Source organism: Phyllobates terribilis, unplaced genomic scaffold, assembly GCF_046119375.1.
Source record: "Phyllobates terribilis strain yellow unplaced genomic scaffold, ASM4611937v1 Scaffold_2__4_contigs__length_985480577, whole genome shotgun sequence".
In the NCBI taxonomy this organism is placed as follows: domain Eukaryota; kingdom Metazoa; phylum Chordata; class Amphibia; order Anura; family Dendrobatidae; genus Phyllobates; species Phyllobates terribilis.
This window is the reverse complement of record NW_027362762.1, coordinates 795,344,513-795,357,324: the sequence shown is the minus strand read 5'-3', so window position 1 is coordinate 795,357,324 and position 12,812 is coordinate 795,344,513. Positions and strand designations below refer to the sequence as shown.

General features: G+C 44.2%; 1 protein-coding gene across 2 annotated transcripts in view; it reads left to right on the top strand.

Annotated features, from left to right (window-relative positions):
• The first annotated feature begins 4,165 nt into the window (after positions 1-4,165).
• PHKA2 (phosphorylase kinase regulatory subunit alpha 2) overlaps positions 4,166-12,812 on the top strand; it is a 98,457-nt gene continuing 89,810 nt past the window's right edge. The window contains exons 1-2 of one of the 2 annotated variants that reach the window (XM_073667434.1): positions 4,166-4,530; positions 4,778-4,975. In XM_073667434.1, coding sequence (XP_073523535.1) covers positions 4,898-4,975 — 78 coding nt within the window. In that variant the 5' untranslated portion in view covers positions 4,166-4,530; positions 4,778-4,897. The remainder of the gene's footprint in view (positions 4,531-4,777; positions 4,976-12,812) is intronic. The other variant, XM_073667442.1, reaches the window with a different exon arrangement.

Below are 12,812 nucleotides of genomic sequence, written 5' to 3'. Positions count from 1 at the left end.
GGCTGTCAGTCAGTGTCTGGGTGTGCATACAGACGCTGCTCACTGTGTACTCAGCGGCAGGGGTGGGCTGTCAGTCAGTGTCTGGGTGTGCATACAGACGCTGCTCACTGTATACTCAGCGGCAGGGGTGGGCTGTCAGTCAGTGTCTGGGTGTGCATACAGATGGTGCTCACTGTGTACTCAGCGGCAGGGGTGGGCTGTCAGTCAGTGTCTGGGTGTGCATACAGACGCTGCTCACTGTGTACTCAGCGGCAGGGGTGGGCTGTCAGTCAGTGTCTGGGTGTGCATACAGATGGTGCTCACTGTGTACTCAGCGGCAGGGGTGGGCTGTCAGTCAGTGTCTGGGTGTGCATACAGACGCTGCTCACTGTATACTCAGCGGCAGGGGCGGGCTGTCAGTCAGTGTTGGGGTGTGCATACAGATGGTGCTCACTGTGTACTCAGCGGCAGGGGTGGGCTGTCAGTCAGTGTCTGGGTGTGCATACAGACGCTGCTCACTGTGTACTCAGCGGCAGGGGTGGGCTGTCAGTCAGTGTCTGGGTGTGCATACAGATGGTGCTCACTGTGTACTCAGCGGCAGGGGTGGGCTGTCAGTCAGTGTCTGGGTGTGCATACAGACGCTGCTCACTGTATACTCAGCGGCAGGGGCGGGCTGTCAGTCAGTGTTGGGGTGTGCATACAGATGGTGCTCACTGTGTACTCAGCGGCAGGGGTGGGCTGTCAGTCAGTGTCTGGGTGTGCATACAGATGGTGCTCACTGTGTACTCAGCGGCAGGGGTGGGCTGTCAGTCAATGTCTGGGTGTGCATACAGACGCTGCTCACTGTATACTCAGCGGCAGGGGCGGGCTGTCAGTCAGTGTTGGGGTGTGCATACAGATGGTGCTCACTGTGTACTCAGCGGCAGGGGTGGGCTGTCAGTCAGTGTCTGGGTGTGCATACAGATGGTGCTCACTGTGTACTCAGCGGCAGGGGTGGGCTGTCAGTCAGTGTCTGGGTGTGCATACAGATGGTGCTCACTGTATACTCAGCGGCAGGGGTGGGCTGTCAGTCAGTGTCTGGGTGTGCATACAGACGCTGCTCACTGTATACTCAGCGGCAGGGGCGGGCTGTCAGTCAGTGTTGGGGTGTGCATACAGATGGTGCTCACTGTGTACTCAGCGGCAGGGGTGGGCTGTCAGTCAGTGTCTGGGTGTGCATACAGATGGTGCTCACTGTGTACTCAGCGGCAGGGGTGGGCTGTCAGTCAGTGTCTGGGTGGGCATACAGACGCTGCTCACTGTGTACTCAGCGGCAGGGGCGGGCTGTCAGTCAGTGTTGGGGTGTGAATACAGATGGTGCTCACTGTGTACTCAGCGGCAGGGGTGGGCTGTCAGTCAGTGTCTGGGTGTGCGTACAGATGGTGCTCACTGTGTACTCAGCGGCAGGGGCGGGCTTTCAGTCAGTGTCTGGGTGTGCATACAGATGGTGCTCACTGTATACTCAGCGGCAGGGGTGGGCTGTCAGTCAGTGTCTGGGTGTGCATACAGATGGTGCTCACTGTGTACTCAGCGGCAGGGGTGGGCTGTCAGTCAATGTCTGGGTGTGCATACAGACGCTGCTCGCTGTATACTCAGCGGCAGGGGCGGGCTGTCAGTCAGTGTCTGGGTGTGCATACAGATGGTGCTCACTGTGTACTCAGCGGCAGGGGTGGGCTGTCAGTCAGTGTCTGGGTGTGCATACAGATGGTGCTCACTGTGTACTCAGCGGCAGGGGTGGGCTGTCAGTCAGTGTCTGGGTGTGCATACAGATGGTGCTCACTGTATACTCAGCGGCAGGGGTGGGCTGTCAGTCAGTGTCTGGGTGTGCATACAGACGCTGCTCACTGTATACTCAGCGGCAGGGGCGGGCTGTCAGTCAGTGTTGGGGTGTGCATACAGATGGTGCTCACTGTGTACTCAGCGGCAGGGGTGGGCTGTCAGTCAGTGTCTGGGTGTGCATACAGATGGTGCTCACTGTGTACTCAGCGGCAGGGGTGGGCTGTCAGTCAGTGTCTGGGTGTGCATACAGACGCTGCTCACTGTGTACTCAGCGGCAGGGGCGGGCTGTCAGTCAGTGTCTGGGTGTGCATACAGATGGTGCTCACTGTGTACTCAGCGGCAGGGGCGGGCTGTCAGTCAGTGTCTGGGTGTGCATACAGATGGTGCTCACTGTGTACTCAGCGGCAGGGGTGGGCTGTCAGTCAGTGTCTGGGTGTGCATACAGACGCTGCTCACTGTATACTCAGCGGCAGGGGCGGGCTGTCAGTCAGTGTTGGGGTGTGCATACAGATGGTGCTCACTGTGTACTCAGCGGCAGGGGTGGGCTGTCAGTCAGTGTCTGGGTGTGCGTACAGACGCTGCTCACTGTATACTCAGTGGCAGTGGCGGGCTGTCAGTCAGTGTTGGGGTGTGCATACAGATGGTGCTCACTGTGTACTCAGCGGCAGGGGTGGGCTGTCAGTCAGTGTCTGGGTGTGCGTACAGATGGTGCTCACTGTGTACTCAGGGGCGGGCTGTCAGTCAGTGTCTGGGTGTGCATACAGATGTTGCTCACTGTATACTCAGCGGCAGGGGTGGGCTGTCAGTCAGTGTCTGGGTGTGCATACAGATGGTGCTCACTGTGTACTCAGCGGCAGGGGCGGGCTGTCAGTCAGTGTTGGGGTGTGCATACAGATGGTGCTCACTGTGTACTCAGCGGCAGGGGTGGGCTGTCAGTCAGTGTCTGGGTGTGCATACAGATGGTGCTCACTGTGTACTCAGCGGCAGGGGCAGGCTGTCAGTCAGTGTCTGGGTGTGCATACAGATGGTGCTCACTGTGTACTCAGCGGCAGGGGCGGGCTGTCAGTCAGTGTCTGGGTGTGCATACAGATGGTGCTCACTGTGTACTCAGCGGCAGGGGCGGGCTGTCAGTCAGTGTCTGGGTGTGCATACAGACGCTGCTCACTGTATACTCAGCGGCAGGGGCGGGCTGTCAGTCAGTGTTGGGGTGTGCATACAGATGGTGCTCACTGTGTACTCAGCGGCAGGGGTGGGCTGTCAGTCAGTGTCTGGGTGTGCGTACAGACGCTGCTCACTGTATACTCAGCGGCAGGGGCGGGCTGTCAGTCAGTGTTGGGGTGTGCATACAGATGGTGCTCACTGTGTACTCAGCGGCAGGGGTGGGCTGTCAGTCAGTGTCTGGGTGTGCATACAGACGCTGCTCACTGTGTACTCAGCGGCAGGGGTGGGCTGTCAGTCAGTGTCTGGGTGTGCATACAGATGGTGCTCACTGTGTACTCAGCGGCAGGGGTGGGCTGTCAGTCAGTGTCTGGGTGTGCATACAGACGCTGCTCACTGTATACTCAGCGGCAGGGGTGGGCTGTCAGTCAGTGTCTGGGTGTGAATACAGATGGTGCTCACTGTGTACTCAGCGGCAGGGGTGGGCTGTCAGTCAGTGTCTGGGTGTGCATACAGATGGTGCTCACTGTGTACTCAGCGGCAGGGGTGGGCTGTCAGTCAGTGTCGGGGTGTGCGTACAGACGCTGCTCACTGTATACTCAGTGGCAGTGGCGGGCTGTCAGTCAGTGTTGGGGTGTGCATACAGATGGTGCTCACTGTGTACTCAGCGGCAGGGGTGGGCTGTCAGTCAGTGTCGGGGTGTGCATACAGACGCTGCTCACTGTGTACTCAGCGGCAGGGGTGGGCTGTTAGTCAGTGTCTGGGTGTGCATACAGATGGTGCTCACTGTGTACTCAGCGGCAGGGGTGGGCTGTCAGTCAGTGTCGGGGTGTGCGTACAGACGCTGCTCACTGTATACTCAGTGGCAGTGGCGGGCTGTCAGTCAGTGTTGGGGTGTGCATACAGATGGTGCTCACTGTGTACTCAGCGGCAGGGGTGGGCTGTCAGTCAGTGTCGGGGTGTGCATACAGACGCTGCTCACTGTGTACTCAGCGGCAGGGGTGGGCTGTCAGTCAGTGTCTGGGTGTGCATACAGATGGTGCTCACTGTGTACTCAGCGGCAGGGGTGGGCTGTCAGTCAGTTGACACCAGTTTGGTGTAAATGACAGCAGGAATCTTCCGGCCGCTAGAGGGCGCATGTTCTGTTACGAGCGGACAGGCTTAGTTAGAAGGTCTATGCCGACTAACACGTATCTATTGCATTTCACGCCAGGCGTGGTAATAATGTCTCCCCTTTGTTAGGGCGCATAGCATGTGTTCTCCTTACGGAGCTATTACGGACATGACGCACTCGGACACAGCCCGGCGGTGTCATGGCGAATACCGCCTCACTGTCTCCTAGGACAGCGGCTTCAGCCTACGTGTTATTGTCCTCGGCTGCCCCCGTGTGGCAAATAGACGTAAAATATTGCAAGTACTTCTTTTATGGCTTCTCTACTGCCCCCTTACGTCCAATGGTGGAAACGCATGTAATGCAAATGAGCTGTGCAGCTTGTGATAATGCATTGTGTACAGCAGCGGCCATAGATCTCAGCACCAGGAAGACACCGAGCGCCGCTGTCTGGGCCATGACAGGTGATCAGCGGGGCTGCACGGATGGGTGCTTGTGTGTATGTAGCACACGGGGGTGACAGGGTAGTGCATGGTGTCCAGGTGATGGCTCCCCGGTGTGATGTATGTAGCGCTCTGCGGCAGGGAGGAGATGGTGACACCTCCTGCCCTGCTGCTGCTGCTGCTCTCTATGAATAACCTTGTGTGTGGTGACAGATCTGCAGCCCCTGCTCCCAGGCCTCACTGACAGCTCTGTTTATTTTGGATCAAGGTCGCCAGCTGCCTCCTACTGTCACTGAATGAATGGGCGCAGGTCCCAGCGGAGAGGACATCAGGCCCCCGACAGCTGCCCCCCTGCAGAGCCGCCTGGCAGAGCCGTGTGCCAGGCACCATGAGGAGCAGGAGCAACTCCGGGGTCCGGCTGGATGGCTATGCCAGGCTCGTGCAGCAGACCATCCTGTGCCACCAGGTAGGACATCATGGGAATGGATGGCATGCCATGCTGGGGGTGGGCACAGTGTTATCACACCCAATAATCAGTATGTTACTGATGTGCTGCACAGTAATAATCAGTATGTTACTGATGTGCTGTACAGTAATAATCACTGTTACTGATGTGCTGTACAGTAATAATCACTGTTACTGATGTGCTGCACAGTAATAATCACTGTTACTGATGTGCTGTACAGTAATAATGAATATGTTACTGATGTGCTGCACAGTAATAATCACTGTTACTGATGTGCTGTACAGTAATAATCAGTATGTTACTGATGTGCTGTACAGTAATAATCAGTATGTTACTGATGTGCTGTACAGTAATAATCAGTATGTTACTGATGTGCTGTACAGTAATAATCAGTATGTTACTGATGTGCTGTACAGTAATAATCACTGTTACTGATGTGCTGTACAGTAATAATCAGTATGTTACTGATGTGATGTAAGGAATAATCAGTATGTTACTGATATGCTGTACAGTAATAATCACTGTTACTGATGTGCTGCACAGTAATAATCACTGTTACTGATGTGCTGCACAGTAATAATCACTGTTACTGATGTGCTGTACAGTAATAATCAGTATGTTACTGATGTGCTGTACAGTAATAATCATTGTTACTGATGTGCTCCACAGTAATAATCACTGTTACTGATGTGCTGTACAGTAATAATCAGTATGTTACTGATGTGCTGCACAGTAATAATCACTGTTACTGATGTGCTGTACAGTAATAATCACTGTTACTGATGTGCTGCACAGTAATAATCACTGTTACTGATGTGCTGTACAGTAATAATCAGTATGTTACTGATGTGCTGTACAGTAATAATCACTGTTACTGATGTGCTGCACAGTAATAATCAGTATGTTACTGATGTGCTGCACAGTAATAATCACTGTTACTGATGTGCTGTACAGTAATAATCAGTATGTTACTGATGTGCTGTACAGTAATAATCACTGTTACTGATGTGCTGTACAGTAATAATCAGTATGTTACTGATGTGCTGCACAGTAATAATCACTGTTACTGATGTGCTGTACAGTAATAATCAGTATGTTACTGATGTGCTGCACAGTAATAATCACTGTTACTGATGTGCTGTACAGTAATAATCAGTATGTCACTGATGTGCTGCACAGTAATAATCAGTATGTTACTGATGTGCTGTACAGTAATAATCACTGTTACTGATGTGCTGCACAGTAATTATCACTGTTACTGATGTGCTGTACAGTAATAATCAGTATGTTACTGATGTGCTGCACAGTAATAATCACTGTTACTGATGTGCTGCACAGTAATAATCAGTATGTCACTGATGTGCTGTACAGTAATCAGTATGTTACTGATGTGCTGCACAGTAATAATGAATATGTTACTGATGTGCTGTACAGTAATAATCAGTATGTTACTGATGTGCTGTACAGTAATAATCAGTATGTCACTGATGTGCTGTACAGTAATCAGTATGTTACTGATGTGCTGCACAGTAATAATGAATATGTTACTGATGTGCTGTACAGTAATAATCACTGTTACTGATGTGCTGCACAGTAATAATCACTGTTACTGATGTGCTGCACAGTAATAATCAGTATGTTACTGATGTGCTGTACAGTAATAATCAGTATGTTACTGATGTGCTGCACAGTAATAATCAGTTACTGATGTGCTGCACAGTAATAATCAGTATGTCACTGATGTGCTGTACAGTAATCAGTATGTTACTGATGTGCTGCACAGTAATAATGAATATGTTACTGATGTGCTGTACAGTAATAATCACTGTTACTGATGTGCTGTACAGTAATCACTGTTACTGATGTGCTGTACAGTAATAATTAATATGTTACTGATGTGCTGTACAGTAATAATCACTGTTACTGATGTGCTGTACAGTAATAATGAATATGTTACTGATGTGCTGTACAGTAATAATCACTGTTACTGATGTGCTGCACAGTAATAATCACTATTACTGATGTGCTGTACAGTAATAATCAGTATGTTACTGATGTGCTGTACAGTAATAATCTGTATGTTACTGATGTGCTGCACAGTAATAATCAGTATGTCACTGATGTGCTGTACAGTAATCAGTATGTTACTGATGTGCTGCACAGTAATAATCACTGTTACTGATGTGCTGTACAGTAATAATCACTGTTACTGATGTGCTGTACAGTAATAATTAATATGTTACTGATGTGCTGTACAGTAATAATCAGTATGTTACTGATGTGCTGTACAGTAATAATCAGTATGTTACTGATGTGATGTACAGTAATAATCACTGTTACTGATGTGCTGTACAGTAATAATCAGTATGTTACTGATGTGCTGTACAGTAATATTCAGTATGTTACTGATGTGCTGTAGAGTAATAATGACTATGTTACTGATGTGCTGTACAGTAATAATCACTGTTACTGATGTGCTGCACAGTAATAATCACTGTTACTGATGTGCTGTACAGTAATAATCACTGTTACTGATGTGCTGCACAGTAATAATCACTGTTACTGATGTGCTGTACAGTAATAATCAGTATGTTACTGATGTGCTGTACAGTAATAATCACTGTTACTGATGTGCTGCACAGTAATAATCAGTATGTTACTGATGTGCTGCACAGTAATAATCACTGTTACTGATGTGCTGTACAGTAATAATCAGTATGTTACTGATGTGCTGTACAGTAATAATCACTGTTACTGATGTGCTGTACAGTAATAATCAGTATGTTACTGATGTGCTGCACAGTAATAATCACTGTTACTGATGTGCTGTACAGTAATAATCAGTATGTTACTGATGTGCTGCACAGTAATAATCACTGTTACTGATGTGCTGTACAGTAATAATCAGTATGTCACTGATGTGCTGCACAGTAATAATCAGTATGTTACTGATGTGCTGTACAGTAATAATCACTGTTACTGATGTGCTGCACAGTAATTATCACTGTTACTGATGTGCTGTACAGTAATAATCAGTATGTTACTGATGTGCTGCACAGTAATAATCACTGTTACTGATGTGCTGCACAGTAATAATCAGTATGTCACTGATGTGCTGTACAGTAATCAGTATGTTACTGATGTGCTGCACAGTAATAATGAATATGTTACTGATGTGCTGTACAGTAATAATCAGTATGTTACTGATGTGCTGTACAGTAATAATCAGTATGTCACTGATGTGCTGTACAGTAATCAGTATGTTACTGATGTGCTGCACAGTAATAATGAATATGTTACTGATGTGCTGTACAGTAATAATCACTGTTACTGATGTGCTGCACAGTAATAATCACTGTTACTGATGTGCTGCACAGTAATAATCAGTATGTTACTGATGTGCTGTACAGTAATAATCAGTATGTTACTGATGTGCTGCACAGTAATAATCAGTTACTGATGTGCTGCACAGTAATAATCAGTATGTCACTGATGTGCTGTACAGTAATCAGTATGTTACTGATGTGCTGCACAGTAATAATGAATATGTTACTGATGTGCTGTACAGTAATAATCACTGTTACTGATGTGCTGTACAGTAATCACTGTTACTGATGTGCTGTACAGTAATAATTAATATGTTACTGATGTGCTGTACAGTAATAATCACTGTTACTGATGTGCTGTACAGTAATAATGAATATGTTACTGATGTGCTGTACAGTAATAATCACTGTTACTGATGTGCTGCACAGTAATAATCACTATTACTGATGTGCTGTACAGTAATAATCAGTATGTTACTGATGTGCTGTACAGTAATAATCTGTATGTTACTGATGTGCTGCACAGTAATAATCAGTATGTCACTGATGTGCTGTACAGTAATCAGTATGTTACTGATGTGCTGCACAGTAATAATCACTGTTACTGATGTGCTGTACAGTAATAATCACTGTTACTGATGTGCTGTACAGTAATAATTAATATGTTACTGATGTGCTGTACAGTAATAATCAGTATGTTACTGATGTGCTGTACAGTAATAATCAGTATGTTACTGATGTGATGTACAGTAATAATCACTGTTACTGATGTGCTGTACAGTAATAATCAGTATGTTACTGATGTGCTGTACAGTAATATTCAGTATGTTACTGATGTGCTGTAGAGTAATAATGACTATGTTACTGATGTGCTGTACAGTAATAATCACTGTTACTGATGTGCTGCACAGTAATAATCACTGTTACTGATGTGCTGTACAGTAATAATCACTGTTACTGATGTGCTGCACAGTAATAATCACTGTTACTGATGTGCTGTACTGTAATAATCAGTATGTTACTGAAGTGCTGTACAGTAATAATCAGTATGTTACTGATGTGCTGTACAGTAATAATCACTGTTACTGATGTGCTGTACTGTAATAATCAGTATGTTACTGATGTGCTGTACAGTAATAATCACTGTTACTGATGTGCTGTACAGTAATAATTAATATGTTACTGATGTGCTGTACAGTAATAATCAGTATGTTACTGATGTGCTGTACAGTAATAATCAGTATGTTACTGATGTGCTGCACAGTAATCAGTATGTTACTGATGTGCTGTACAGTAATAATTAATATGTTACTGATGTGCTGTACAGTAATAATCAGTATGTTACTGATGTGCTGTACAGTAATATTCAGTATGTTACTGATGTGCTGTAGAGTAATAATGACTATGTTACTGATGTGCTGCACAGTAATAATCACTGTTACTGATGTGCTGTACAGTAATAATCACTGTTGCTGATGTGCTGTACAGTAATAATCACTGTTACTGATGTGCTGTACAGTAATCAGTATGTTACTGATGTGCTGCACAGTAATAATGAATATGTTACTGATGTGCTGTACAGTAATAATCAGTATGTTACTGATGTGCTGTACAGTAATAATCAGTATGTCACTGATGTGCTGTACAGTAATCAGTATGTTACTGATGTGCTGCACAGTAATAATCACTGTTACTGATGTGCTGCACAGTAATAATCACTGTTACTGATGTGCTGCACAGTAATAATCAGTATGTTACTGATGTGCTGTACAGTAATAATCAGTATGTTACTGATGTGCTGCACAGTAATAATCACTGTTACTGATGTGCTGCACAGTAATAATCAGTATGTCACTGATGTGCTGTACAGTAATCAGTATGTTACTGATGTGCTGCACAGTAATAATGAATATGTTACTGATGTGCTGTACAGTAATCACTGTTACTGATGTGCTGTACAGTAATAATTAATATGTTACTGATGTGCTGTACAGTAATAATCACTGTTACTGATGTGCTGTACAGTAATAATGAATATGTTACTGATGTGCTGTACAGTAATAATCACTGTTACTGATGTGCTGTACAGTAATAATCAGTATGTTACTGATGTGCTGTACAGTAATAATCAGTATGTTACTGATGTGCTGCACAGTAATAATCACTGTTACTGATGTGCTGCACAGTAATAATCAGTATGTTACTGATGTGCTGTACAGTAATAATCAGTATGTCACTGATGTGCTGCACAGTAATAATCAGTATGTCACTGATGTGCTGTACAGTAATCAGTATGTTACTGATGTGCTGCACAGTAATAATCACTGTTACTGATGTGCTGTACAGTAATAATCACTGTTACTGATGTGCTGTACAGTAATAATTAATATGTTACTGATGTGCTGTAAAGTAATAATCAGTATGTTACTGATGTGCTGTACAGTAATAATCACTGTTACTGATGTGCTGTACAGTAATAATATGTTACTGATGTGCTGTACAGTAATAATCAGTATGTTACTGATGTGCTGTACAGTAATAATCAGTATGTTACTGATGTGCTGTACAGTAATAATCACTGTTACTGATGTGCTGTACAGTAATAATTAATATGTTACTGATGTGCTGTACAGTAATAATCAGTATGTTACTGATGTGCTGTACAGTAATAATGACTATGTTACTGATGTGCTGTACAGTAATAATCACTGTTACTGATGTGCTGCACAGTAATAATCACTGTTACTGATGTGCTGTACAGTAATAATCACTGTTACTGATGTGCTGCACAGTAATAATCACTGTTACTGATGTGCTGTACTGTAATAATCAGTATGTTACTGATGTGCTGTACTGTAATAATCAGTATGTTACTGATGTGATGTAAGGAATAATCAGTATGTTACTGATGTGCTGTACAGTAATAATCACTGTTACTGATGTGCTGTACAGTAATAATTAATATGTTACTGATGTGCTGTACAGTAATAATCAGTATGTTACTGATGTGCTGTACAGTAATAATCAGTATGTTACTGATGTGCTGTACAGTAATAATCAGTATGTTACTGATGTGCTGTACAGTAATATTCAGTATGTTACTGATGTGCTGTAGAGTAATAATGACTATGTTACTGATGTGCTGCACAGTAATAATCACTGTTACTGATGTGCTGCACAGTAATAATCACTGTTACTGATGTGCTGTACTGTAATAATCAGTATGTTACTGATGTGCTGTACTGTAATAATCAGTATGTTACTGATGTGCTGTACAGTAATAATCACTGTTACTGATGTGCTGTACAGTAATAATTAATATGTTACTGATGTGCTGTACAGTAATAATCAGTATGTTACTGATGTGCTGTACAGTAATAATCACTGTTACTGATGTGCTGTACAGTAATAATCAGTATGTTACTGATGTGCTGTACAGTAATAATGAATGTTACTGATGTGCTGTACAGTAATAATCAGTATGTTACCGATGTGATGTAAGGAATAATCACTATCCTACTGATGTGCTGTAACGTAATAATGACTATGTTACTGATGTGCTGTACAGTAATAATCACTGTTACTGATGTGCTGCACAGTAATAATCAGTATGTTACTGATGTGCTGTACAGTAATAATGACTATGTTACTGATGTGCTGTACAGTAATAATGACTATGTTACTGATGTGCTGTACAGTAATAATCACTGTCACTGATGTGCTGCACAGTAATAATCAGTATGTCACTGATGTGCTGCACAATAATATTCAGTATGTCACTGATGTGCTGCACAGTAATAATCAGTATGTTACTGATGTGCTGCACAGTAATAATCAGTATGTTACTGATGTGCTGTACAGTAATAATCAGTATGTTACTGATGTGCTGTACAGTAATAATCAGTATGTTACTGATGTGCTGTACAGTAATAATCAGTATGTTACTGATGTGCTGCACAGTAATAATCAGTCTTTTACTGATGTGCTGCACAGTAATAATCACTGTTACTGATGTGCTGTACAGTAATAATCACTGTTACTGATGTGCTGTACAGTAATAATTAATATGTTACTGATGTGCTGTACAGTAATAATCAGTATGTTACTGATGTGCTGTACAGTAATATTCAGTATGTTACTGATGTGCTGTAGAGTAATAATGACTATGTTACTGATGTGCTGTACAGTAATAATCACTGTTACTGATGTGCTGCACAGTAATAATCACTGTTACTGATGTGCTGTACAGTAATAATCACTGTTACTGATGTGCTGTACAGTAATAATCACTGTTACTGATGTGCTGCACAGTAATAATCACTGTTACTGATGTGCTGTACAGTAATAATCACTGTTACTGATGTGCTGCACAGTAATAATCAGTATGTTACTGATGTGCTGTACTGTAATAATCAGTATGTTACTGATGTGATGTAAGGAATAATCAGTATGTTACTGATGTGCTGTACAGTAATAATCACTGTTACTGATGTGCTGTACAGTAATAATTA